General features: G+C 35.2%; 1 protein-coding gene across 3 annotated transcripts in view; it reads right to left on the reverse strand.

The window, feature by feature from the left end:
• The window catches only part of STRN3 (striatin 3), a 114087-nt gene that overhangs the window by 3758 nt on the left and 84476 nt on the right, over positions 1-25853 (reverse strand). For 2 of the 3 annotated variants that reach the window (XM_032341479.1, XM_032341480.1), the window contains 7 exons: positions 16844-16977; positions 15325-15500; positions 15084-15131; positions 14668-14789; positions 8463-8630; positions 7065-7205; positions 3749-3856 (listed from right to left, as the gene is read on the reverse strand). In XM_032341479.1, coding sequence (XP_032197370.1) covers positions 3749-3856; positions 7065-7205; positions 8463-8630; positions 14668-14789; positions 15084-15131; positions 15325-15500; positions 16844-16977 — 897 coding nt within the window. Of the gene's footprint in view, positions 1-3748; positions 3857-7064; positions 7206-8462; positions 8631-14667; positions 14790-15083; positions 15132-15324; positions 15501-16843; positions 16978-21741; positions 21822-21991; positions 22068-25853 lie in introns of all 3 variants that reach the window. The other variant, XM_032341481.1, reaches the window with a different exon arrangement.

Raw genomic sequence — 25853 nt, forward strand, 5'->3', positions numbered from 1 at the left:
ATAATTTGAGATTCTTCTTTGCTACCTTGAAGAACAAAAGAATCATTCAACATACTATCTTTAAATGCGTAGTCTAACATAACTCATCAGAAATCTAGAATCTGGGGCGCCTGGGTGGCTCAGTGGGTTAAAGCCTCTGCCTTCAGCTCAGGTCATGGTCCCAGGGTCCTGGGATGGAGCCCCACATTGGGTTCTCTGCTCAGCAGGGAGCCTGCTTCCCTCTCTCTCTGCCTACTTGTGATCTCTGTCAAATAAATAAATAAAATCTTTAAAAAAAAAAATTTAGAATCCATTCCTCCCAACATTCCTATAAAAAATCCAAGCATGAATAGTTGGTCTCCAGGACAATAATCTCAAATCATCAGAGGTTAAATACCAAGCATCAGGGTGCCTGGGTGGCTCAGTGGGTTAAGCCGCTGCCTTTGGCTCAGGTCATGATCTCAGGGTCCTGGGATCGAGTCCCACATCGGGCTCTCTGCTCAGCAGGAGCCTGCTTCCTCCTCTCTCTCTCTGCCTGCCTCTCTGCCTACTTGTGATGTCTCTCTGTCAAATAAATAAATAAAATCTTAAAAAAAAAAAATACCAAGCATCATTAGCTTCCTTTAAAATGTCATTATCTATGATGGTAACTCTTAATTCACAAATCTAGTTCCAACTTCTCTCCTGAGAATGAGATGCAGGATGCATGTAACATGTCTTAAACCAAAGAATTCTTTCATCCAAAAAGCAGATTTACTCACTTCTTCAAGGGTACTTACTATAGTTTGCCCAGTTTGCCTCCAGTTCTCCTGTCTGGGCACTAAATTAACCCTATGACATGCTAAGTCAATTGAGAGTCAACCCTTCCTCTCCACACAGTCAGAAGGTCACTTTAAAATTTAAATGACTCCTTCAGATTACACAGGAATAAAGAAGTAGAATGCTGAACTAAGTTGGACGTTGGGCTTCCACTGGTGACCACAGAAGTCACAAAACTTCTGACACTTCCTGAGAGTTAGGACTCTGTCTTTAGCAACATATACTTGTGGCTTCTCCCATTTAGCCAATTTCACTTTTGCCCCATGTTTCTGTTACTACCTCTCTTCACTGACCAAAGTTAACGCTTCCTATAACGGGGGGAAACAGAGAATACACGCAGTCTGTGCTTGCCTCTCTGACACCTTAAGCCCTCTGACTTGGGTAATCAATATTGTGAGACTCTATGAAATGGGAGACAAAATAGATATTTTTTTAAAAATGCAGACCAGACATAAGAGGACCAGACATTTTGTCTGTTCTATTCAGGAAACTGAATGTAACAGCTGAAAACTATGTCAGGGATATGGTGGACAATAAAGTGTGCCAAATGAATGAGTCCACAACAAATTCAGGATCTTCCATCTCCAACTCTTCCATATCCCTCACTTGTATACCTTTTTCTAAACTCACCATCACTAGCTAAGTTTCTCAGGCACGGTACATGCAACTCAAATTTGTACCTCTACCAAAATTTAAAAAAATCATGAGCCCTTAATATCTCTCCAGAACAGTAGAAACTGAAATTACAAATTCTTTAAAGTCAAAGATCTACCAGGTAATACAATTTAAATAATCTTTTTAAACCAATTTTATAAACCCCTGCTCAAATATCTTAAGTGGTTTTCACAGTATACAGCATAAACAAAAATCCATTATTCTTAGCCTGGTGCTGAGAAGTTCTCCTCAACGGTTTCTATTTCCCTTCTTCAAACTTACCTCTTTAGCTTTATCTATAAGATACTTTTGTTCCAGCCCACGTTCCTACCACCATGCTGCCTCTACTCAAAATAGGCCCACTGGAGTTTCCCACTACCTTCTTCACTTAAAAACAAGCACACACACACACAAACAATAAAACTTACCATTTCTTCAAGGAAAAGATCAAACCCTCACTATGAAGACTCCTTTATCTAGCATGACTCATCTTACTGCAATATGAGTGCACATGCACACACACAGAGACACGTGTCCTATTTTCCCGAAACAATGATAAGCTCGCAGAGAAGAGAAACCACATCTTATACATGACAGCAGCCAGTGCCATGCAGAATACAAAAGCTAAATATAATCTTTTTGTTAAAATCTTAGAATTCATTGAATTCATCTACAGTATCAATTTCTATTTTTCAGATTAAAAAATTCAATAAATACAACAGTCACTTGACAAAATAATACTCTATTAAAAACTTAGCTGTCAACACTAGACCAGCTATGAAAATATTCTAGTTTATCACATTTAAATGAATTACCAATTTTCAGGGATAAGTTTCTTTAGAAACAGTATACCTGACTACAATTTACAGTTTAACTCAATGTTGTTATGTGTATGTACCTATGTAGGAAGTGAGATGGATTTAGAAAGACTGTTTCAATTGTTAAGAGCCTATTGCTTTGTCTTTACATTACAGAGAAGGTAACTAGGCTAATTAACAGAAAGAATAAATTGGTAGAATTTTTAAACAATCTGTAAGACTGTTCTACTTACATATATCACATATAAGTTATACATATATATGCTACTTGTTATTAAATAAAATGTTATTACCATTTTCTTGATTTCTGCCAATAAAACAGCTCTAGAGACTCACACTTTGCTGTTAATACAACTACTAAAATTCCTGACCCTCCCCTTACAAACCTAAATGTAAATCTCCAATAGTTAATCTAAAAAATCTTTTCAGAAATACAAAGGAAATTATCTCTGTGCTTGCAGCAAAGGAAGACAATGAGGCTTCATAAAAATGTTCATAGAATTGTTTTGAGAAGGTGCTAAAATGAGAATTTTCATACAAATATGAATCTTCTTTCCTTTGAGATACAGACTGTAAATATCCACTCTCTTCTCAACTTCTACTGAGTTAAAAGGAATCTGTCCATTAGTGTGTTACCTGAACATGGGGACTTAGTTTAAGACTCTAAAGATTAATAATTATAACCACATCCTACATAACCTTCAGAGAGAAATCTGTAGAGGGGCACCTGGCTGGCTCAGTTAACAGAGCATCTGACTCTTGATCTTAGGGTCATGAGTTTAAAGCTCACGTTTGGCGTGGAGCCTTCTTGAATGAATGAGATATCAAAGAGAAATCTGTAGTTCTGCTTAGTTGTCTTGCTTGACAATCTGTTGCCCTGCAATAATGCTGCAATTAACTTTTAGGTTTCTTACTTGGAAATCCTTCAATACCCCTGGTTTTAGCTTCTCAAAAGAGCCTAACTGAGCACCAATAGTATTTTATGTGGTATTCTAAGGAAAGATGAAACAGAGGTCATTAAGAAAAAACAACCCTAAGGCCAAATTAAAATTTAATTGGACTTCTATATAACTGGTAAGTTTCCTCACAATAAGAAATTGAGGGAAAATAACAATTAACAATTTCCACTATTTCATCATTTCATCTCCTGAGGAATAATTCTAAGAGCATATCTGAAATATTAAACCCCAGAAAGAGACCTTTCACAACAGAATATGAAGAAGAAATTTCAAATGGATGGATTTATATTTAACATGAAATGGAGAAAAACATAACTGGTAGGCAAAGTATTATATAGACTTAAGGACAGAACTTACCATGTAAGTGTACTACATTAAGTAAAGCAAAAATATGAGTTGAAATAGTTCAACTTGGCAATTTTTAAGGCAAAAAGTCAGCATGTCTAACATAAAAAGAATACCATTTTTGATCATCTCAAATTTACTAAGACTAAGAAGAATATACGACAACCTACTTACCCGTTTTATTGTCAAAAAATTTGATGTGTCTATCTTCATGAGCAGTTATTGTAACAGGAAGTGTGGGATGACTTACTACTCTGTTAATGTGATTACTGGATTGTAAACCTGAAAAATAAAGGAAGAAAATGCACTGAAGTTCAAGCTTTCGATTAAAATTTGGATGACAGCCCTTTTTTTTCTTTTTAAGATTTTATTTGAGAGAGAGAGAACACCAGCAGGAGAAGAAGAGCAAAGGGAGAAGGACGAGGAAGAAGACTCCTCACTGAGTCCCACTAAGCAGGGAACCCAACATGGGGCTTGATCCCAGGACCCTGGGATCATGACCTGAGCTGAAGGCAGATGCTTAACAGACTGAGCCACCCAGGCAACCCTGGCTGATAGCCTTTTTAAGCTTATCAAGAAATAGGAATCATTAAAAAATTAAAGCATTTGTATAAAAGAAAAATCTGAAAACTAAAACTAGAGCTCTGGAGAGATAGTTTTTTTTTTGTTGTTGTTGTTTTTAAGATTTTATTTATCTATTTGACAGACAGAGATCACAAGTAGGCAGAGAGGCAGGCAGAGAGAGAGGGGGAGGCAGGCTCCCTGCTGAACAGAGAGCCCAATGTGGGGCTCGATCCCAGGACCCTGGAATCATGACCTGAGCCAAAGGCAGAGGCTTTAACCCACTGAGCCACCCAGGCGTCCCGAGAGATACAGTTTCTTAAAAAATGTTAGTGTAAGCTATCATGTCCTATAATATGGACAGCACTAAACTCAAGGAAAAATTAGGAATATTTTAATGCAGACTGTCAGTATAGGTGGTTTAGAATTTTAAAAGAGCCACAGTAATCATTACTCTAAATAAACAGTCCATAAATGAATTACAAGCATTTAATGAATAAATTTGCTTGCAAGTAAAAATTAGATGTTTGCAAGGAACAACCCCCATCCTACCCACACTCACAAAAAACCACAAAGAATAGGAATTAATGTTCTTAGGAATGAAACCTTTCTCTGCTACCAAGTTCTTAATTTTTTACTAGAGACGAGGAATAAACTAAAGGGATCAAAACTAGTGGAAAAATATCATCAAAATTTATTAGATTTTAACTACATCAGTCATTCCACATACATACAAGAACACTTAACTCAGACACATTACCTGTGTGAAAGGGAGAAAGGGACTAGAGTTGAAAAGATGCCAGGAAAGACACTTCTTTGACTAATTTTGTTTGAGATTTGATTTGACCATGAAGCCATTTAAATGGTTTAAATAATTATAAAATGATTTTTTAAAGGCAGTCATACACACACACACACAAAAGGAAAAGTAAAATTAAACAAATGAGTTTAACTGCATGTCCAACTGAGGTATAAACACAAAGAAATGAACCACTTCAAGTGACTTGAAAGCAGAATAATTAGATGTCCCATCCCAAATGGAATGCACCATTCATATGAAACTATTATCAGTAATCAAACTACTGGTGGTGGTGTCATTTTTATTATTTTGAGATGACTCTATCTATACTGTGGAATAAATAAAAAAAGAGATGATGATGATGATGATGATTCTGCTGACAACCAAGAGTTTCAGCATGATTAAGATGAGGTAAAAAGCAAAAACATAAATCTCAATTTGAATGGGAAGTATTTGTATTTGTATGAATCTATCGTTCTTTTTATTTTTTAAAAATGCATTTCCAGCTCTGTCCACTGAAGAAGCCCAAACCAACAAGCAATTCAAGAGCCATAAAATCTAGGGCACCAACCCAAAAGCCTTGCACCTATATTATAGTCTATAAATGCCATTTTCCACTAAAAGAAACCATGGCTCCTTAGAGAAGTACAAGATTTCAGTCTGGGGCACAAAATGAACAAGAGGAACACAAAACATCTTGCCATATCAGAAAGTAAGAAAGTTATCAATGATTAGCAGAGTCATGTCAAAAGGACTCAAGAGCAAAACCTGAATAAGCTCCCACTGGCTAAAGATGAAACGATCTGAGGAGTGATAAAGGTAACACCTGCAACAGACTGAAACACATGAGATACGTTTATTATAGATTATAGATTATAATGGTAATAAAACACCCAAAAGACTCAAAAGTCACCTTTGGGTAATGCTAGGAAACCACCTCATTACTTTGAAAACTGATCAAGTGGGGAAGGGATCAATAACTGATCTTCCCCTTCACTTATAACCACTAACTCCAGGTTAATCAAATGATTGATGAGGGGTGTTCCTTTTTTACAGAAATATTCTAGATATTAAGTGAAGAAGGAAGGAAAGAATTAGAAAAATCATTCTTCAACAGAATTAATGAATTAATGGACCTAGGCAATGATCATTAAGATTGAAAACGTAAGAAAAATATAAACAACCAGACAATATTTATTTCTGATAAAAGCTCACAAATTACTATAAAGTCGTCTTGCCAAAAACACTGAAAAACTTTATAATGAAGACAAATAAAAATATTAAACCTGAATTTGAATAAGCCTCCTCTATTTATAGGAAATAAAATGAAAAGAGAAAGCACACAAGGATGAGAGCAGCAAAATCCACACTGTGGAGACTACAGGTTGATAAATGATTCAATTTGATAAGTGACTGATAAATGATGGATAAATGATTTAATTTCTTCAATCAAAAAATTCAAGGGAAAAAAGAAGAGATGGAGGGGGAACCTACAAATAAGAAGATACCTGAGACACATTATCAATCAATTACAATGCATGGGCCTTATTTGGAGCCCTATTTAAATAAACTGTAAAGCACAAATCAGTCTACACTAGCAACACTGGCCATTCATAATTAATAAAGATGGAAGATGCTTTCCTCAGGCTTATATTAGTTCCTCTTTCACATGTATTTCCATTAAAACTTTAAAATTATTTCCCGTGCTTTCACACTTACATTGCTCTTATGTTCTCTGTCCCTTAAATGTTTCTCCAAGCTTTTAAGCATAATTTGAGAAAATTGCAAAAACAATGTAAATAAATATACCTATAATGTACTGAAACTTTTTCCATCATAAATTCAAAAAGTCAAAATATAAAACTTAAAAGATTACCCTCTATTGTATAATAATCTTTTAAAAGATTTTATTTATTTATTTGACAGACAGAGATCACAAGCAGACAGAGAGGCAGGCAGAGAGAGAGGAGGAAGCAGGCTCCCACTGAGCAGAGAGCCCGATGTGGGGCTGGATCCCAGAACCCTGGGATCATGACCTTAGCCAAAGGCAGAGGCTTTAAATCACTGAGCCACCCAGGCACCCCTGTAATAATCTTTTTTAAGGTTTCAAAGAAACCTATGAAAACTTACCAGAATCTATCTGTGATGAAAGCATCACCAATGATTGTGATGTTTCTAAATCATAAATTATTGTACTACCAGTGTTGAAAGAGGTCACCATATGAGCTGGATCACAGCCTATAAAGTCAACCGATGTAGGTATTCCATGCTCTGAAAAGAAGCCCAAAGAGATCCCATGTAAAAACAATTTAGAAATCCCTGCTTCACTAATAAGAAAAAGGAATTCAAGTATTCCTGAAATAATGTCAATAATGAAAAAGAGAACAATTACATTAGGATAGTGAGATATAACAGGTAACTTTCCCTCAATTATTTTTAGTTGTTAGAACACTCTATTTAACAGTGTAAGAAAACTACAATTAGGGGGCTCAAAATTATGAGATACGTACAGAAGTTATTTCATTTTTTTAAATGTAAAATGATAAATTAGCATTCTCAATCACTATCTTGGGAGACTGCACCTGTTTGAGACCTATAAGCCTTATCAAGTAGCTCACACAAGTTGGAATTTTGGATCTGTGAAAATAAAGCCTGGATCTGGAATTCACTGATGCAGTACCATCCTACCATGTCCTCAGCAGCAATTTCTGTCTTTAATATTCAAATGGCCAGATTAATGCACAACTAGGTAAAATCCAGAGTGTCAAGCAATAAATTAAATGAAGTAAGCAATAAATGTCTAAATAAATTTTTACCTCAAAAGTTTGGGTAATTGAAAAATTAGTAGAATCACTAAGGTATCTAAGAGATCCTACAAAATAAGTGTATACTATTTATCTAAAATGCTTTAAGATAAAACAGTTTTTAATAAAAATAAAAGGTCTGATTTTTAAAATAACTTAAAAATGCCTTGAAAACATGTCTAATACCAGTATACAAACATATGTATATAAGTAAATGGTATCAAAAAGCAAATTGCTTACAGCTTCCTTTGACAGGAAAACACCTGAAATTCTACCTGTAATTCAGTCTGTACTTCCCACTTAAGGGTGCTAATTCAATGATTATGATACTTCTCATCAATGTGATCTTACATATTACATATCCTTAAGACTATGATCCCTTCAATCTTTCTGGGCAGGCAACTACAGAAAGTGGAGGCCCTCATGTTGTTCCTATGAACAGCCTCATTTGTCTACTATTTCACTATTACAGAGAGCTTTATTTTTTAAATAGGACATGTCCTGGAAAAGGTCAAAAAGCACCAAACTATAGAATATACTTGCAAAACTCCTTTCTTGTTTATAAAAAATGACTAGGAGTACAAAGATCACCACAAGCTTTATAAAATTATTTCATTATCTCAGAGTAACAGAGGAATAGTAAATCATTTGCTTTGTCATTCCTATTTCCAAGTTAAAAAAAAAAAAAAACCAGCTTTTTTTTAATAGGGCAAAATTTACTTACCCTTGTCTCCATTGTAAGTGCAAATACATGGCAATTTTTCTTGTGGATTCCATAACCTAACAGTGCCATCTGCTGAACAAGACAGTAATTGATTTTTTATGCCACTGTAAGCAAGACCCCAGACAGCATCTGTATGTGCAACTAAAGTGCCAGCTAGAACATTTGGCTCTGGGAAAAAACAACAAACAAACAAAAATTAGCTAAAAGAAGTTGGAAAGAAATGTTTTGGAAAAATATAACTTATCACATAAGTAAGTATAAAGACCATGTTTAATAGCCCTAAGAAGATAACCAAAATGTACACACTGGCCATCTCTAAGTTGTCGAATTATGGGTTATTTTTTATCTTCCCCACAATACTTTCTGTATTCTTAGAATTTTCTATAAAGAACACTACACTTTCTATAAAACAGCTTTAATGACAAAGAATTCCCATACCATATAATTCACCAATTTAAAGTATACAATTCAAGGGGGTGCCTGGGTAGTTGATCAAGTGTCTGGCTTTGGCTCAGGTCATCATCTCAGGGTCCTGGGGTGGAGCCCCTTGTCAGGTTCCACACTCAGAGGGAGTCTGCTGGTCCTTCTCCCTTGGCCCCTCCCCACTCACTCACTCTCTCTTTCTCAAATAAAGAAAATCTTTAACCCAAAAAAAAGTGTATAATACAATTTTTTTTTAAAAATTTATTATTTTATTATTATTATTATTTTTTTTTTAGAGATTTATTTTATTTATTTTATTTTATTTTATTTATTTATTTTTTTTTTTAAAGATTTTATTTATTTATTTGAGAGAGAGACAGTGAGAGAGAGCATGAGCGAGGAGAAGGTCAGAGAGTGGAGAAGGTCAGAGAGCGAAGCAGACTCCCCATGGAGCTGGGAGCCCGATGCGGGACTCGATCCCGGGACTCCGGGATCATGACCTGAGCCGAAGGCAGTCGTCCAACCAACTGAGCCACCCAGGCGTCCCTATTATTATTTTTTTAAATTATACACTATTATTATTTTTCTTTCCCCATAGTGATTTTGACCTAATTGTTTTACTGTGAGTTCTTTTTCTTTCTTTTTGTTTTTTAAATTTCTTTTCAGCGTAACAGTATTCATTGTTTTTGCACCACACCCAGTGCTCCATGCAATACGTGCCCCCTAATACCCACCACCTGGTTCCCCCAACCTCCCACCCCCTGCCCCTTCAAAACCCTCAGGTTGTTTTTCAGAGTCCATAATCTCTCATGGTTCACCTCCCCTTCCAATTTCCCTCAACACCCTTCTCTTCTCCATCTCCCCATGTCCTCCATGTTATTTGTTATGCTCCACAAATAAGTGAAACCATATGATAATTGACTCTCTCTGCTTGACTTAATTCACTCAGCATAATCTCTTCCAGTCCCGTCCATGTTGCTACAAAAGTTGGGTATTCATCCTTTCTGATGGAGGCATAATATTCCATAGTGTATATGGACCACATCTTCCTTATTCATTTGTCCGTTGAAAGGCATCTTGGTTCTTTCCATAGTTTGGTGACCGTGGCCATTGCTGCTATAAACACTGGGGTACAGATGGCCCTTCTTTTCACAACATCTGTATCTTTGGGGTAACTAACCAGTAGTGAAATTGCAGGGTCATAGGGAAGCTCTATTTTTAATTTCTTGAGGAATCTCCACACTGTTCTCCAAAGAGGCTGCACCAACTTGCATTCCCACCAACCATTTAAGAGGGTTCCCCTTTCTCCACATCCTCTCCAACACATGTTGTTTCCTGTCTTGCTAATTTTGGCCATTCTAACTGGTGTAAGATGGTATCTCAATGTGGTTTTAATTTGAATCTCCCTAATGACTAGTGATGATGAACATTTTTTCATGTGTCTGATAGCCATTTGTATGTCTTCATTGGAGAAGTGTCTGTTCATATCTTCTGCCCATTTTTTGATATGATTATCTGTTTTGTGTGTGTTGAGTTTGAGAAGTTCTTTATAGATCCTAGATATCAACCTTTTGTCTGTATATTATTTTATTATTTATTTGACACAGAGAGCGAGCGAGACAGTAAGAGGGAATACAACCAGGGGGAGCGGGAGAGGGAGAAGCAGGCTTCCCACTGAGCTGGGAGCCCAAAACGGAGCTCAATCTCTCGGTCCTGGGATCATGCTGGGATTATGAGCTGAGGCGAAGGCAGACACTTAACGACTGCGCCACCCAGGCGCCCAAATACAATGGCTTTTATTATGTTAACAGAGTTATACAATCATCAGCACATCAATTTTAGGACACCTTCATCACTCATTAGCCATTCCCACCCCCCACCGCCCAATTCTTCTTCCTGCTTTTCTGCAGCACTACAAAACCACTAATCTACTCTGTTTTTTTAAGTTTGTCTGTTCAGGACATTTCATACAGACGGTCTTTTGTGACGGGCTTCTTGCACTTAGCAAAGAGTTTCCAGGGTTTGTCCATGATGTAACATGCCTCAGTACTTTACTTCTTTTTATTGTATAATATCCATTGTATGAATATACTATGTTTCATTTACCCATTTATCATCTGATGGACATGGTGGCTAATAATAACACTGTGTACCATCTGGCCTATAATCCTATTTCTCTAGCAAACTCCCACATTCCACAGCTGTTTCTTATCATCTCCGGAATTTTCAGTTTCCAAACTTCCTTCCACTTGAATGATTATCTCTATAGACTTCATTGAGAAACTGTAGCACTGAAATAAAAACCCCTCCCCTTATCTTTTCTCTATCCAATCTACTAAGTGTCTAAAGCCACCTTCTCCTTGCCTTCAGATAGGAATAAAGAACTGTCCACCTTCTTCTCAAAGGCTAATTCTACCAGGTAAATTTTGGATTCCATTCAACTCACTAACTTTTTTTTTTTTTTTTTTAAACAGGTTTTTTTTTTTTTTTTTAAGATTTTTTAATTTTATTTATTTGTCATAGAGAGAGAAGCGAGAGCAAGCACAGGCAGACAGAGTGGCAGGCAGAGGCAGAGGGAGAAGCAGGCTCCCTGCCAAGCAAGGAGCCCGATGTGGGACTCAATCCCAGGACGCTGGGATCATGACCTGAGCCGAAGGCAGACGCTTAACCAACTGAGCCACCCAGGCGTCCCTCAACTCACTAACTTATTTCATGTTTACAGTTTCTGTACTACACAATAATTCTCCTTCTCCTTAGAATCATTACCACAGCAAACAAAGATGCTCCAGAATCTCCTGACTTAAACAAAAACCTTCATTAATCTTATATCACCCTTCCAACAGACAGCAGAAGAGCATATTGAATAAAATGCTTTTTTTACCTCTCATTCACTCTCTTAATCAGTGTAATATGCTTTCTGATACCACCATTACACCAAAACAGCCCTTGCTGAAATTACCAATGATGAACTCTCTTTTATCAAAAACTTTAATGAAATTTTTCTTCCTTTGAAGATTATTTTCTTGGTTATTTTTATCACACTGCTTTTCATCCAGAGTGTGCCTTAAAAAGTTGCCCACAGGTACCTTCACCCTAGGGTCTTTGTCCCAGCATCTAACCTCTGGCTAAGACCTGGGTGACCTATTTGTCATATAAAAAAAGGAACCTTTCTATCCTCCTATTATTGGACTTCTCAGCAACATATGAAAGGGCAGACTGCTTCCTTCTTTTCAAAATGGTTTTTTATTTTGGTATACTTCCATGATCCCACATTTTCCTTCACTTCCTCCTTCCTCAAAGGCCACTCCTTCTCAGTTTCCTTTGTTGGCTTTCCTGCTCTAGTCACCCTCCCAGTATCAGAGTTGTTCAGGACTCTGTCTTCTCTTCATGCCCTAAACAGTACACTGTTCCCTATGTTATACAATCTATTCCTATATCTTAATATCAGCTACTTGATACTGCCATCTCTTAATATGGCTAAAAACTGAACTCACCATCTTTAATCCTCTCACACCTGTTCTTAATATACTCAATTGTTCGTGTCCAAAAAAAAAAAAAAGCAGTAGTGATAAAAATGTTCTGAATTAGACAGTGGTAATGGAATGGATGTACAACCCTGTGAATATAGTAAAAACTATATATATATTATCTATATAGTAAAAACTGTATACATAAAAAGATGAATTTTAGCATGTGAATTATACCTCAATAAAGCTGTTTTAAAAAGAAACAAAATCAAGAATCACTTATCCATCACTTTATCCACTCAATCCAATTTATCAGTAGATTCTTCCTATTCTACCCTACTTCCCCAGGTCCACTATGAAGTGATTTACCATCTTTACAACCATGGAGAAACATCAACTCTCAACTAGTCTACTGGACTACTACATTATAACTTTACGACATTAATTGGTATTCTTTTCTCCATTTCTCCCACCCCTAATCTATTCTCCTTACAATAGCCAGGTCACCTTTTTAAACCCTATATTTAGGGGCACCTGGGTGGCTCAGTGGCTTAAGCCTCTGCCTTTGGCTTGGGTCATGATCTCAGGGTCACGGAATCGAGCCCCGCATCGGGCTCTCTGCTCAGCAGGGAGCCTGCTTCCCTCTCTTTCTCTTCTTGCCTCTCTGCCTACTTGTGATCTCTCTCTGTCAAATAAATAAACAAAATCTTTTTAAAAAAATAATAAACCCTACATTTATGGGTCATTTTCTGGATTAAAAACTCTTTACTGAAAGTTTCCTTTAGGAAAAAGAAAAAAAAAAGACTTTATTTATTTAATCTCAAGCAGACTTCATGCCAAGTGTGGGGCATCTCACAGGGCTCAATCCCATGACCCTGAGATCATTACCTGAGCCAAAAACCAAGAGTTGGATGCTCAACTGGCTGAGCCACCAAAATGCCCCCTAAAAGTTTCCTTTTATCCTTTCGACTGTGACTTAAATGTCACTATTTTGGACTATATCTAAAAGAATCTTCCGTATTAAAGATAAAGATAAAGAATCTTTATCTTCCGTAGTATTTCTATATCTTCATACTGCTTATTAAAATTTCTAGCCATAAACTGGACCCCTTTGTTTGTTTGATGTCTGTCCTTTCACTAGACTAACTCTTATTTCTTGATATAGTGCTTAACACCATACCTGACAAATTCAGGCACCAAGTGTGTGTTAAATAAAAAGGACAAAGAGATCCTGGATTTTATTTATTTATCTATCTATCTATCTATCTATTTATTTATTTATTTATTTTTGATGTCTAACAATGTTAGAGTCAGAGTACATTTTTTTAAAGTTATTTATTTATTTATTTATTTACCAATCAATCAGAGAGAGACTGAGAGCGAGCACAAGCAAGAGGAGAAGCAGGCTCCCCGCTAAGCAAGGAGCCCGATGCGGGACTCAATCCCAGAACACTAGGATCGTGACCTGAGTGGAAAGCAGATACTTAACTGACTGAGCCACCCAGGTGTCCCACTCCTGAAATTTTTTTTAAATGCACCAACCATTAGGTAGATCACTGTTCATTCTACCTTTTCATATTAATAAATATTCTTTTTGTTTTAATTTCTTATAATTACAAACATGCCCTTATAAATATATTTGAATACAGATATAGGTATTTCTGTGGGACAAATTTTTTAAAGTATAATTTGTGGGTAAAAGGGTTCTCTTAATTAAGAAATTTTTGTCCTCTAAAAAGTTGTACTGATTTACACAGTGCCACTATTTGTTTCTACTTTCTTTTGCTAAGTATTTTTGTTTTGTTTTGTTTGTAATATTTTATTTATTTATTTGACAGACAGAAATAACAAGTAGGCAGAGAGGCAGGCAGAGAGAAAGGAGGAAGCAGGCTCCACGCTAAGCGGAGAGCCTGATGCGGGGCTTGATCCCAGAACCCTGAGATCATGACCCGAGCCGAAGGCAGAGGCTTTAACCCACTGAGCCACCCCGGCACCCCATGCTAAGTATTTTTGAACTATATAAACTATTTCTTAAGTTTAAAACTGTTCATTACATTTTATTTTCCTTCTTGTTAACTAGCACTAAAATTAATTGTTTTAATTAATATATATATTTTTTAATTTTTGGACAATAAAGTACCAATTCACAGGCTTAAATATTCCATGGTATGATACTGCTTAATTTTCCCCATTTAATAAAGCAAATTAATAGTAAATGAAAACTAAATGAGAAGACAAATACTTGCTTAAGCAACTTATAATAATATTTTGTCAGTTCCATTCACTTAAAAAGATGTTTTAAGCCTTTCACTTACCATAGGTATCATATGGATCCACATTAGGGCTAGGCATATTCCACCACTGGATGGTTGCATCAATACCACCACTAAAACACTGTTCTCCATTAGAACTAATAGCTAATGATAGAACAGGACCACTATTACAGGAAAAGAGGGAAAAAATTACTTATAAAGTCTAAGAAGACATATCTGTATCCCCCCAATCTCTAAACTCATGCAGTATCTAAAAACTGTTTAAAATTTAAAACCTAAATTTGAACAGTACAGATTATATTCTCACTAATACAATCATTAATCAAATGAAATACTACTTAACAAATGTCTTTTCTACTATAAAACACTGAAAGAAAATTTTAAGCTTTGAGGATTCATAAGTAATAGTGAACAATAACTATGATTGTTAATTTAAGCACAAATTCAACGAAACTTACATGTGGGCCCTAAATGTGTAGATAGGCTCTACATCTAAAGAGGCACTCCTGAAAGAGGAAAGTACAAGGGTGGGGGAGGAGAAGGTAATTAAGTAACTGCAAATCACTGGTTGACATTCAAGAATCCTTAGGTAAGATCAAATGAAAGCTTTAAAAAAGAGAACCATATAGAAGGATAATTACTTATAATTATTAGCAAATTTAGAAGGAAAAAAAGACAGGCTAACATGAAAATACTTGCTTTTTGGCAGGAACTGTTTTTTGCAAGTTCCAAAGTTTCAGAGTATGGTCCTCAGAGGCAGTAACCAGCACAGGTTCTACAGGATGAAAAGCTAATGCCCGTACTCCATCGAAATGGCTACGTAGTGTATACTTGGGGTTCCATGTCTTTCGAAAGGCATCTTTATTGGCAGGCAACTAAAAAGAAAGAGTGCAATATTTAGTGGTAAAAGTCGTAAACTGATAGGCAAGTGGAGTTTTGTGTGTTTTGGTGTGTAAAATATATATATTAAACTGCTTTGCTAAAATGTCCAGTGGAAATTTAATGTACCTTAAAAACTTTATAACAAATCTTTATAATTTAATAAATGATACTAAGAAGAATAACTTCAATTAGCTTTCAAATATCTAGATCAAATGAAGAGTTCCTTAATCTGTTTTACCTAATCATCAGGCTAAAGCCAAAAGTCCTATTAAACGTCAGATGAGAACAACAAAAAAACTACCATGCTGCAATGCTTTACATGAAAAAAATAAAAATTAATAAATCACTACCAAAAATCCAAGCGAATAGTATTAACAATACAGCTGTCATTTAGAAAATTAGCATGTGAAATTTTTAAAGGAAGCAAATTAAGGTACTTTCCAAAAGTCTGAACTAAAGACACTTTAGGAATATCGTCATCCTATTTTCATTATTATTGTTGATATTGGTAAGAGGTTAATCTTTTTACCTTCATTTCTCCATCTGTAAAGATAGGCTGTGAAACCACTTCTAAAGTAGTCAAAAGTTTACTAGAATTTAGTTGCTTATATACTTTGAAAATATTAATGAGAATAATCCAGCCCACCAAGACTGGTGTCTCTAAAAAGCATGCTCATCTAAATATAATACGTAGAAAAAAAGAAATGCTATAAAAGGGAACAAATAAATTTGCTGAAAAACTGCAAATTCGTTCATACAAAATCTAAACAAGTATAGTTAACTCTCAATTGAGTGTTAATTGTCTATAAAAAATTTAATCCAAGACTACTTTCACCTCTGAACACTACCTTCCCATCCAATCTCCATTCTCTCCCCATCCCTCAAATGAAGGACTAAGTATTCAGGAAATGGCAAGCTAACTTTAACATTATGCTTACAAAAATAAAAGTTCAAAAATAAAACATAATTTTTAAGAAGTATCCTGAAGGCAAGTGATTCAGGTTACCTATTTTTCTCTTGTTGACACCAAAATATGGCTCAATTTGAGTAGATAATTGAGAGTTGACTACTCAAGATAGATATTTATCAACCAATATTATAAGGTAATCAATCATCCCAAACTTCTAGCTAATCCACCACAATACCTAAGAAAAATTTAAGCACCACAAAGTAATTACAAAAGAAAAACTACATGTCACTTCAAATCAACATATTGACACACTTAAACTTATCTTTTCCATGCACCTTGACATTAATTCTGTTTTATAAGTGTTTCCAAAAAAATAAGGAGCCTTCTATTAAATCATTAAAAAATTAAAAATAAAACTGCACTTACATCATAACTATAGTCTGCATCATTTGTTACCGTCAAGTCTGCAAGGTCTCCAAGGCCCAGTACACTTAACAAAACATCATCAGAACCCATAATAAATGACTTGCCTCCTCCAGATGGAAACGTTATTGGTTCAGCTATAAAGAACAAAACCGCTTCTTAAATGCTGAAAAATCATACAGTACAAGACAATATTGTGGGGGAAATGTAAGCACTTAACAGTTACAATATTAATATAATTATTTTTTTTATTTTCCCACTTCCCTCCTATTTCTTCCACTCAAAAAATCCTATTACTGAGTATCAATAAACAAATGTTTATTTTCTTATTTACAAACTGCAACATAATCTTCTACAAATCAAATATGCACTAGATACATTATTCCGGGATAGGAGGGGGGCCACATAAGCTTTGTGCTTTGTCTATTTAAATTAATTACTTATCACTTTGGTACAATTAGAACTATAATATTTTTAAAATGTTATAGTCCTTTTGCTTTGTATCGTATTTGCTTAGAAGTGCCAGGTATTCTAGTCCCTAATAAAAATTAATGTAAGTATTCAAAAGTAAATGGTATCCAATTTATCAGTTTACTAGTTTACTGAAATGAAGCCTTAAATTGCTCAGGTTACTCCAGTAACAACAATGTTCTAGAAGAGGATGGTTCTACAACCAAAACTGTCAGCTTCCTTTCTGTAAAAGGTTAATCCATGTGATGTTCAAAATGCCTTCCAGTTTTCAAGCTTTGACTATGATTTCTTATTTTAACTCTCCTTTTATTTACCATACTTCTAAAATAAAATAACTATTCTATATTGACTAACTCTACAACTTTAAATATCTGTTGCTGTTAACATCAAACTCTGCCATAATCAGAATAGCTATACTATTATATAAGTATTTTGCTGTAACAGTTACAGTACAAGGAATAATTCTTAGTATTATCCCACACATGCTTTGAAATCAAAATTTTAATCTGAAGATACAAGAAGAAAGTACACAAGTCATTGTAATACAAAACAACTCAACATGTCAAAAAAACATTTAAAATTCATGAGCAAATTTAAGAGAAACATTTAAAAACTAAGCTAATTAATAATTTTGAAAAGTTCCTACAAAAATGATATAAACAATATATAAGAAACACAACAGATGTAATGAAATTTGTCAGTCATCACTAATACTATTGAAAATTACTCTAAGACACAAGTCAACATCTCCTCAATATATACTACTGCAAAAGTAAAATTTACCTTTATTTAGAATATAATAATTTATTATCAAAGTAAGCTAATGAAGTTGTGAGTCAGCAACCAATCTAGAGTAAATCTGACAAGATATATATATATACAGGTATATATATATATATATATATATAGTATATATATACCAGTAGTATTTAATCTTTCAATGATTATGCTTATTAAATCTAAATCTACAGAATTGATCCTACCAAAATCTAGTATGCGGTTATTGGTAGTATTAGAAGCTGCAAAACACTATTAAAAAAACCATTTCAAATGATGTTAAGAATAACTATGTAAAATTCATTAGGTAATATTTTCTCAAAGCATTTTTAGCCAGTATAAGGACAAATTTTTCTTTTAATTTCATAATTTGTTTATAAGACAAATTAGAACAAACTGCCACAATTCCTCCCACTCACAATTACACATTCATTAACACAAATCTTAATAAAAGCCCAATAAATTACTTTTAACATAATAACAAATTATTCTGCATTATTATATAGAGCTTTTGCAGAGATTATTTCTGATCAGCTGTTGAGAAATTTAGGGGCATGTGAAGCTAAGTACCTGGGCAGTTTTAACTACTTTTAACCAGATTTCTAATTAAGCATATGATTACATTTCTCCATCTCACGCTATATACATATATTTATTTAATCATAGCAAGCTTACTGCTCATTCAGCATTTATTACATATAGCTATGTATTTCTACTTTCCATAATCACCCATCACTGGGGTATACAATAATCACAGTAAATACTCAATTTATTTGTCCTTGTTTTTCTACAGAGGGAATTAGTTTCTATTCTATAAATTCATCTTATTTATAACTAATTACAGCAAATGACTGCATAAACATATAAAAAGTCATTAGCAATTCAAAGAACCAAAATTAAAAGTAGTTTTTAATAAAGGAAATTTTGATACTTTTTATCAGTTAACCTAAGAGATTTCATCACGCAATTTAAGAATACTATTACTATATTAGCATTTCCTTTTTTGGAAATTTTATGGTCTACAAAATGGGATCTTATAACAAGGTTCTTTTCATACTTCTATAACTAATTCTCCTTTTTATGGACACTCCACTGACTAAGGAAACCTATAATTCACATATCAAACGAACCCTTTCTTCTTCAATTTTATCAAACCTAAAGAACACAGTCAAATAATTAATTCCACTTATGCCAGTGGTGACATGGTATATCTTAAATCTTTATTAAAAAATGGTCTGGTTGGAAAGAAAACAGTCTGGTTAAAAACACTTCCTTTACAAAATGGAGTAGAATACGAACTTCAACAAGAAAGCATAAAGTTGGAAAACTGCCACTGAAATAAGAGATTATGAACTCTAATACTCCCTTCTCAGCTGTAAGTCAAAGTTGAATTTGCATCTTTTTAAATAACAAACTCTAATGAAAGATTTATCCCTTAAAAAGTATAATGAGGTTCATGCTTATTGGCCCCCTCTCCTCTTTCCATCATTAACAAGTTAGATCACTGATTTAAATTTTTTTTTTAAAAAGTACACATACACAGGATGCCTGGTAGCTGGCGATTGGACATCCAACTCTTTGTTTCAGCTCAAGTCATGATCTCATGGGTCGTGGGACTGAGCCTCACATTGGGGCTTAGCAGGAAGTCCACTTGAGGTTCTCCCTCAGCCCCTCACCTGACTCATTCACTCTATCCCTCCAAAATAAAATCCAAAAGAAAAAAAAATTTTTAAAAAAAGTACACATATACATACAGAGCTCTAAACTGATTTTTGTGTAGTGTGGGCCCTGACTGGCTATTTCCAGAGGTCAATGGTTTGAGACATTTAAAAGGGTCTCTATTTCTGCTAGTATGCTTTGACTTAAATTACAAAACCTACAGTTTACATTAGCAAGTTTTCCAAGTATTATTTGTTAAAGTAGACCAAAAGCTAAGGAAGCTAAGCCATTTAAATAGCTAAAATAAATAATGGAGTTGGCACATGCATAGAAAATACCTCCTAACGTAAAACAAGTAAATAGCTTAATAGTGAAAAAGAAATCTGGAAAAATCAGCAGACTATTTTACTATTCCTGTTGTTTTTCATGCTTTAATATATTTTGTTTTCGTTTTATTATTTTAGCAATTTTCTTTACTTCAAATTTCATCACAGATTATGATGAATGGTAAATACATGCAGAGATGACTTTGATGGAAAAATGCAAAATTAACTTTAACTGTACTGAAAATGCACTATTCAAGATCTCTTAAACAACAACAACAACAACAACAAGGTGGGGCATCTGGGTGGCTCAGTTAGTTAAGCATCATGGTTCAAGCCCTAGGTTGGGCTCCCTGCTCAGCAAGGGGTCTGCGTTTCCCTCTGCCCTTCACCCTACTTGTGTGCTCTCTCTCTAATAAATAAACAAAACCCTTAAAAACACCAACAAAAAACCAAGCTATTCAAAAATACTTAACTGGGGCATCAAATTCCCTTATACAGCACAAGCAGAAATAATAATGAAATATAGTCTATACACCAAATTATTAGATACTAAATTATCTTATATACTCATATATCACAATAAACCTTTGATGAGAATTCAGTCTCATAACTTAGAATTGTAACTATCCAGACCTAGAATTCTAAGTTACTCAAGTATATCTATACAACTTCAGCTAAAATAAATTTTGGTAAAAATGTCCGAGTAGTACTTTCATTTCCTACACATTTCTAGTTTAGATACATTTTTAGAATATACTAGATAGTATATATCTGGTACCAAGTTAAACAATAATTCTATTCCCTTCTTCTAAAATAATTAAATTAGGCATCTGTTCCATATATTTTTAGAAATTATAAGTAAAGTTCCAAGTACAATGTCAGGAATTTAGATGTCTTCCAAGAAGGTAGTAGTTATTGTCAGGTGCTAAATTCAAGCAATATGACAAAGTGACTAAACAGTTTCTTCCCATATGTGCTCCTTAAAGTCCTTTATTAAACTACTATCTTCCTGATCTGTGAGCTAAAATTAGATTTCAGGACAGTACTCTCAATTGACTTATGGCAGAAACAACTCCGCTTAACATTAAAAACAAAAGTAAAATATATAGACATAAAAGTCAAAAATTCGGGATGCCTGGGTAGCTCAGTCAGTTAAGTGTCTGCCTCAGGCTCAAGTCATGATCCCAGGGTCTTGGGATGGAGTCCTGCATCAGGCTCCTTGCTCAGCAGGGACCTGCTCCTTCCTATGCCCCTCCCCACTGCTCGTGATCTCTCTTTCAAAAGGGGAGGGGGAAGCCACAAACTCCAAAATCCTTAAGACAATTTTATCAAGAGCCTGCCCAGGGACGCTTGGGTGGCTCAGTTGGTTGGGCGGCTGCCTTTGGCTCGGGTCATGATCCCGGCATCGAGTCCGGCATCGAGTCCCACATCGGGCTCCTTGCTCAGCAGGGAGCCTGCTTCTCCCTCTGCCTCTGCCTGCCATTCTGTCTGCCTGTGCTTGCTCTCTTTCCCTCTCTCTGACAAATAAATAAAATCTTAAAAAAAAAAAAAAAAAGAGCGTGCCCAAACCCTCTCTCAAGATCATGCAAGCAGATCTTCAGCACTTTAAAACAGCAGCAAATTTACAATATTAAGGAGATTAATGTCTTCTGCAATATAAGTAAACACAGTAGCTATATTTTTTATCTTCCTCTGCTCTTACACCTTTATAATCAGTCATTCCAGTAGAGGCTGACCTTGACTGATTAGAAGGGGGGGCACCTGCATGGCCCAGTTGGCTAAGCATCCAACCCTTGATTTTGCTCAGGTCATGATCTCAGGGTTATAAGATCAAGCCCCACACAACTCAGAACCTGCTTAAGATTCTCTCTCTCCCTCTGCCTCCCTCCTTTCTCCCTCTCTCCCCCCATCTCTTAAAAAAAGTCCTGAAGGGATGAGGGACAATTTATCTCTCAAATCAGTTATCATGTCATAGAGTTTTGTCCTGTTGAACCCAGTAAATTAATGTTGGCTGTAGAGGTTCATTTCATGGCTACCATCTGACTTGCTAGCAGCCTTAAAACTAATTTACTAACAAAACAGGCTACTTTTCAGAAGTTCCAGTTATAAAAATCTCAGATAAATAGATCTTCAGTTTTCCAAACTGAAATATTTCAAATATTTCCAAAGATACTAAAAAGATTTAAATAATATATTCATAATTTCTGTAGTGAAATATATACCCACTATGTTTTATATCTATATATAAAATTGAGTCTTCCATCATTCAACCAAAGCTCTATAAGCTCACAGACATAAGTACCCTTAAAAGGCAATTTTGGTGTTTAAGATGATTAACGTTGAACAATGCACAGAATAAAACACAAGTTTTTTTCCAATTTAATTCACTATCATAAAAAGTTAAATAAGTACACATGATTTTTATATGAGGCAACAAATAATTGACTCTCCCTGGTGTTCATATGGATATTTTCCTGCCACACTTCCACAAATGTGTCATTAACAAAGCAACCCCAATTTTTCTCAATTTTTTTTCACTCTTCCTAGATCTGAAGTTTCATTTACCCATGTGTGCTCTGAGATTCTCATAGTAGTATGAAAAGTCAACACTGTCACAGGCCATAAATTTAAAGAGAGAATTTCAGTTGTTGCCTGGATTATTCAGGCCAAAATATACAAAACTCAAAAGCATCTGCAGTACTGTGAGATCTCTTTAACTATGAACTTCAAAAATGACAGAACTATTATCTTAAGTATTTTGAAAGAAAACAGTTTTAAGAATGTCAAAAAAATTTTTGAAAAGACAAAAGAAAGTATTTTGTAGTCAGTATCAAGTAAAAACAAAACAGGCAAACCCAAGGTCACACATTATGACCTTATATTTATTTATATTTACTATGACTTTATATTTATGACTTTACTAAAGCCAGTATTAATGGACTAACAGCTACTTAATTATTAAATTTCACTATGGCTATTAGAATATTAGTAACTCTATAGAAACTATCATTCATCCATGTATCCGTAACAAAATGCTAGGCAGTGAGATGTTAAGAATTAATGGGAACAGGTGAAATCTTACACATTTATTGTCCTAACAGTAATCCCTAATTTCTCAGAAATGCTTAAGTATCTTTACTGCTGCATGGAAGTAGGCAGTATGCCAAATAGTCTGAATTTTCTAAAATAATTATCACAGGGATTATGTGAGGATTTTCTCCCTGATACAGAATAACTACAAACAAATTCTATAACAACTGAGAAACTGCCAACTGTTAAAAACTAACCATCAGTTAAAATTCGACATAAAAGAAAATGTTATCTTTACTCACAAATAGCTCTCCTTTTTAACTTCCCCACTTAAAAGTATCATCACCTTTGCTCTGGTTTCTATTCTTAAAATTCTGCAACTACATTTTAGTAATTCCTCTTCAACTTGTAGGGGCATCTGGATGGCTCTGTCAGTTAAGTGTCCCACTCTCAATTTTGGCTCAGGTCACGACTGTGGAACTGAGCCTCACATCCAGCTCCATGCTTCCTGGGGAGTCTGCTTGCGATTCTCCCTCACCCTCTGCACACTCCCCCAACAATATAACTAAAAATAAGTAATCTTTTCTTTAAAAATTCCTCAACTTTTAAAATGGGGGTAGGGTTGTTTTTAAAAAGAATTTTCCCTACCAAGAAAAAAAAAATTCTCCTCTATTATGCTTCAGCTTAATCTACCTTGTTGACATTTTTCTAATCAAAGCTTTCATTCTTATCAATTACCGCCATAGATTCCTTTAGTTTTCCTAACCCCCAGCCCCACTTACCTTCTACAAAATTGGAAAGCCACAAATTAATTTTCTAAAATTATCACAATTATCACCCCTAATTCAGAAACCACAAGTGGCACCTTAACTTCTTTGGATCAAAGCTAACTAAAATCTTGTACTTTACACCTTGCATGTGGCTTCATGATCTGATCCTATTTTTCCTATTTGATCTCATCTTTTAATGCTCCACAACACAAATCTCCCTGATTTTAGCCTCCTCATCTCACACACACACACACACACACACACACACACACACACACTCTACCTCTACCATGCTCTTACCACAATTGTACTTATTCCTTCAAACCACTTCCAGCTCTCCTCTTAAAGCCTTTGCTAATCTTTCCCTGCTCATTCTTATTATACTTGCATGTACCATAACATATGACTTTATTAGATATTGTCTTACAGATAATTTCATGATGCTAATATCAAAAATAATAAAGATGAGCTCAAGTTTTATCCCACATGTGAAGTCATAATCTTCCTGAACACATAGACTGAGAAACACGGAAGAAAAGGAAAAATAGGAGATAACATGAAAGTTATTGTTTAAACTAAAGGTCCCAAATTATGTAATAACTATTAATTATTTTTTCATACTAGAGCCAAACACTAGTCTTTGTGTGTCACAGTGCCAAGTTCAGGAGACAATGTAAGAACCCCGCTTTAATTCTAGTGCCCAAAAGCTGCTTAAGAAAGCAGATTTCATAATTAGATATGAGTCTTAAGTAGTCCCTAGTTTACAGAATACCTTTCAACTACAAATTTAATGTGTATTCATTCTCTTTCTAAATCTACCCAATATTCTAACTATAATAAATGTAACAAAATGCAACTTCAAATAAATTTGAAGACTAATTAGCAGTAATAAGAAACTGTAAACAGGGCGCCTGGGTGGCTCAGTGGGTTAAACCTCTGCCTTCAGCTCAGGTCATGAGCTCAGGGTCCTGGGATCCAGCCCTGCATCCGGATCTCTGCTCAGCAGGGAGCCTGCTTCCCCCTCTCTCTGCCTGCCTCTCTGCCTATTTGTGATCTCTGTCAAATAAATAAATAAAATCTTAAAAAAAAAAGTGGAAGAAAACTGTAAACATATTAATAAAGAATATTAAACATACAAAAATAATCAAGGCCTAAATGAAAACTCATTAAGCACTTATTAGATAAAGCCTGATTCTTAATTACTGTTGCACTTTATAGGAGAAATACTTTATCAAACTGAACAACGAGAAAAACACTTTCTTTTTTTAGGTAGAGGGCAGGGAAAGGATCAGAGGGAGAAAAAGAATCCCAAGCAGGATCCATACTCAGTGCAGAGCCTGACACAGGGCCCAATCTTATGACCCTGAAATCATGATCTGAGCTGAAATCAGAGTCATGAGCTTAATGGACTGAGCCACCCAGGTGCCCCAAGAAAAACTTTTTTACTACTCTGAATTATATAACAACCCATCTACCTCTTAACCATGACCATCCAATTTGCAAAATGTATAATCCTCTAAACAGATTATAGGACAACGAACAATAGACTAATTATGGCATGTGTAAGCCAAACTAAGGACAGATGATTGCTGTGTTCATGTTTTTAAACCCATACTCTTCTCAAACACACATATTCAGGACTTAATGGAGTTTATCTTTCTATAGACTCTATTACTGTAAGTACTCAAGTGTTTTACTGAATCTAACATTTTCCCTTCCTCATAAGTGCCCCCCCTTTGTCAATCAAACCTTATATTCTTTTTTTTTTTTTAATTTATTTGACAGAGAGAGATCACAAGTAGGCAGAGAGGCAGGCAGAGAGAGAGAGAGAGAGGAGGAAGCAGGCTCCCTGCTGAGCAGAGAGCCCGATGCGGGACTCGATCCCAGGACCCTGAGATCATGACCTGAGCCGAAGGCAGCAGCTTAACCCACTGAGCCACCCAGGCACCCCAAACCTTATATTCTAAAGTGAAAGCAACT

The sequence above is a fragment of the Mustela erminea genome, chromosome 5 (genome assembly GCF_009829155.1).
Source record: "Mustela erminea isolate mMusErm1 chromosome 5, mMusErm1.Pri, whole genome shotgun sequence".
Classification (NCBI taxonomy): domain Eukaryota; kingdom Metazoa; phylum Chordata; class Mammalia; order Carnivora; family Mustelidae; genus Mustela; species Mustela erminea.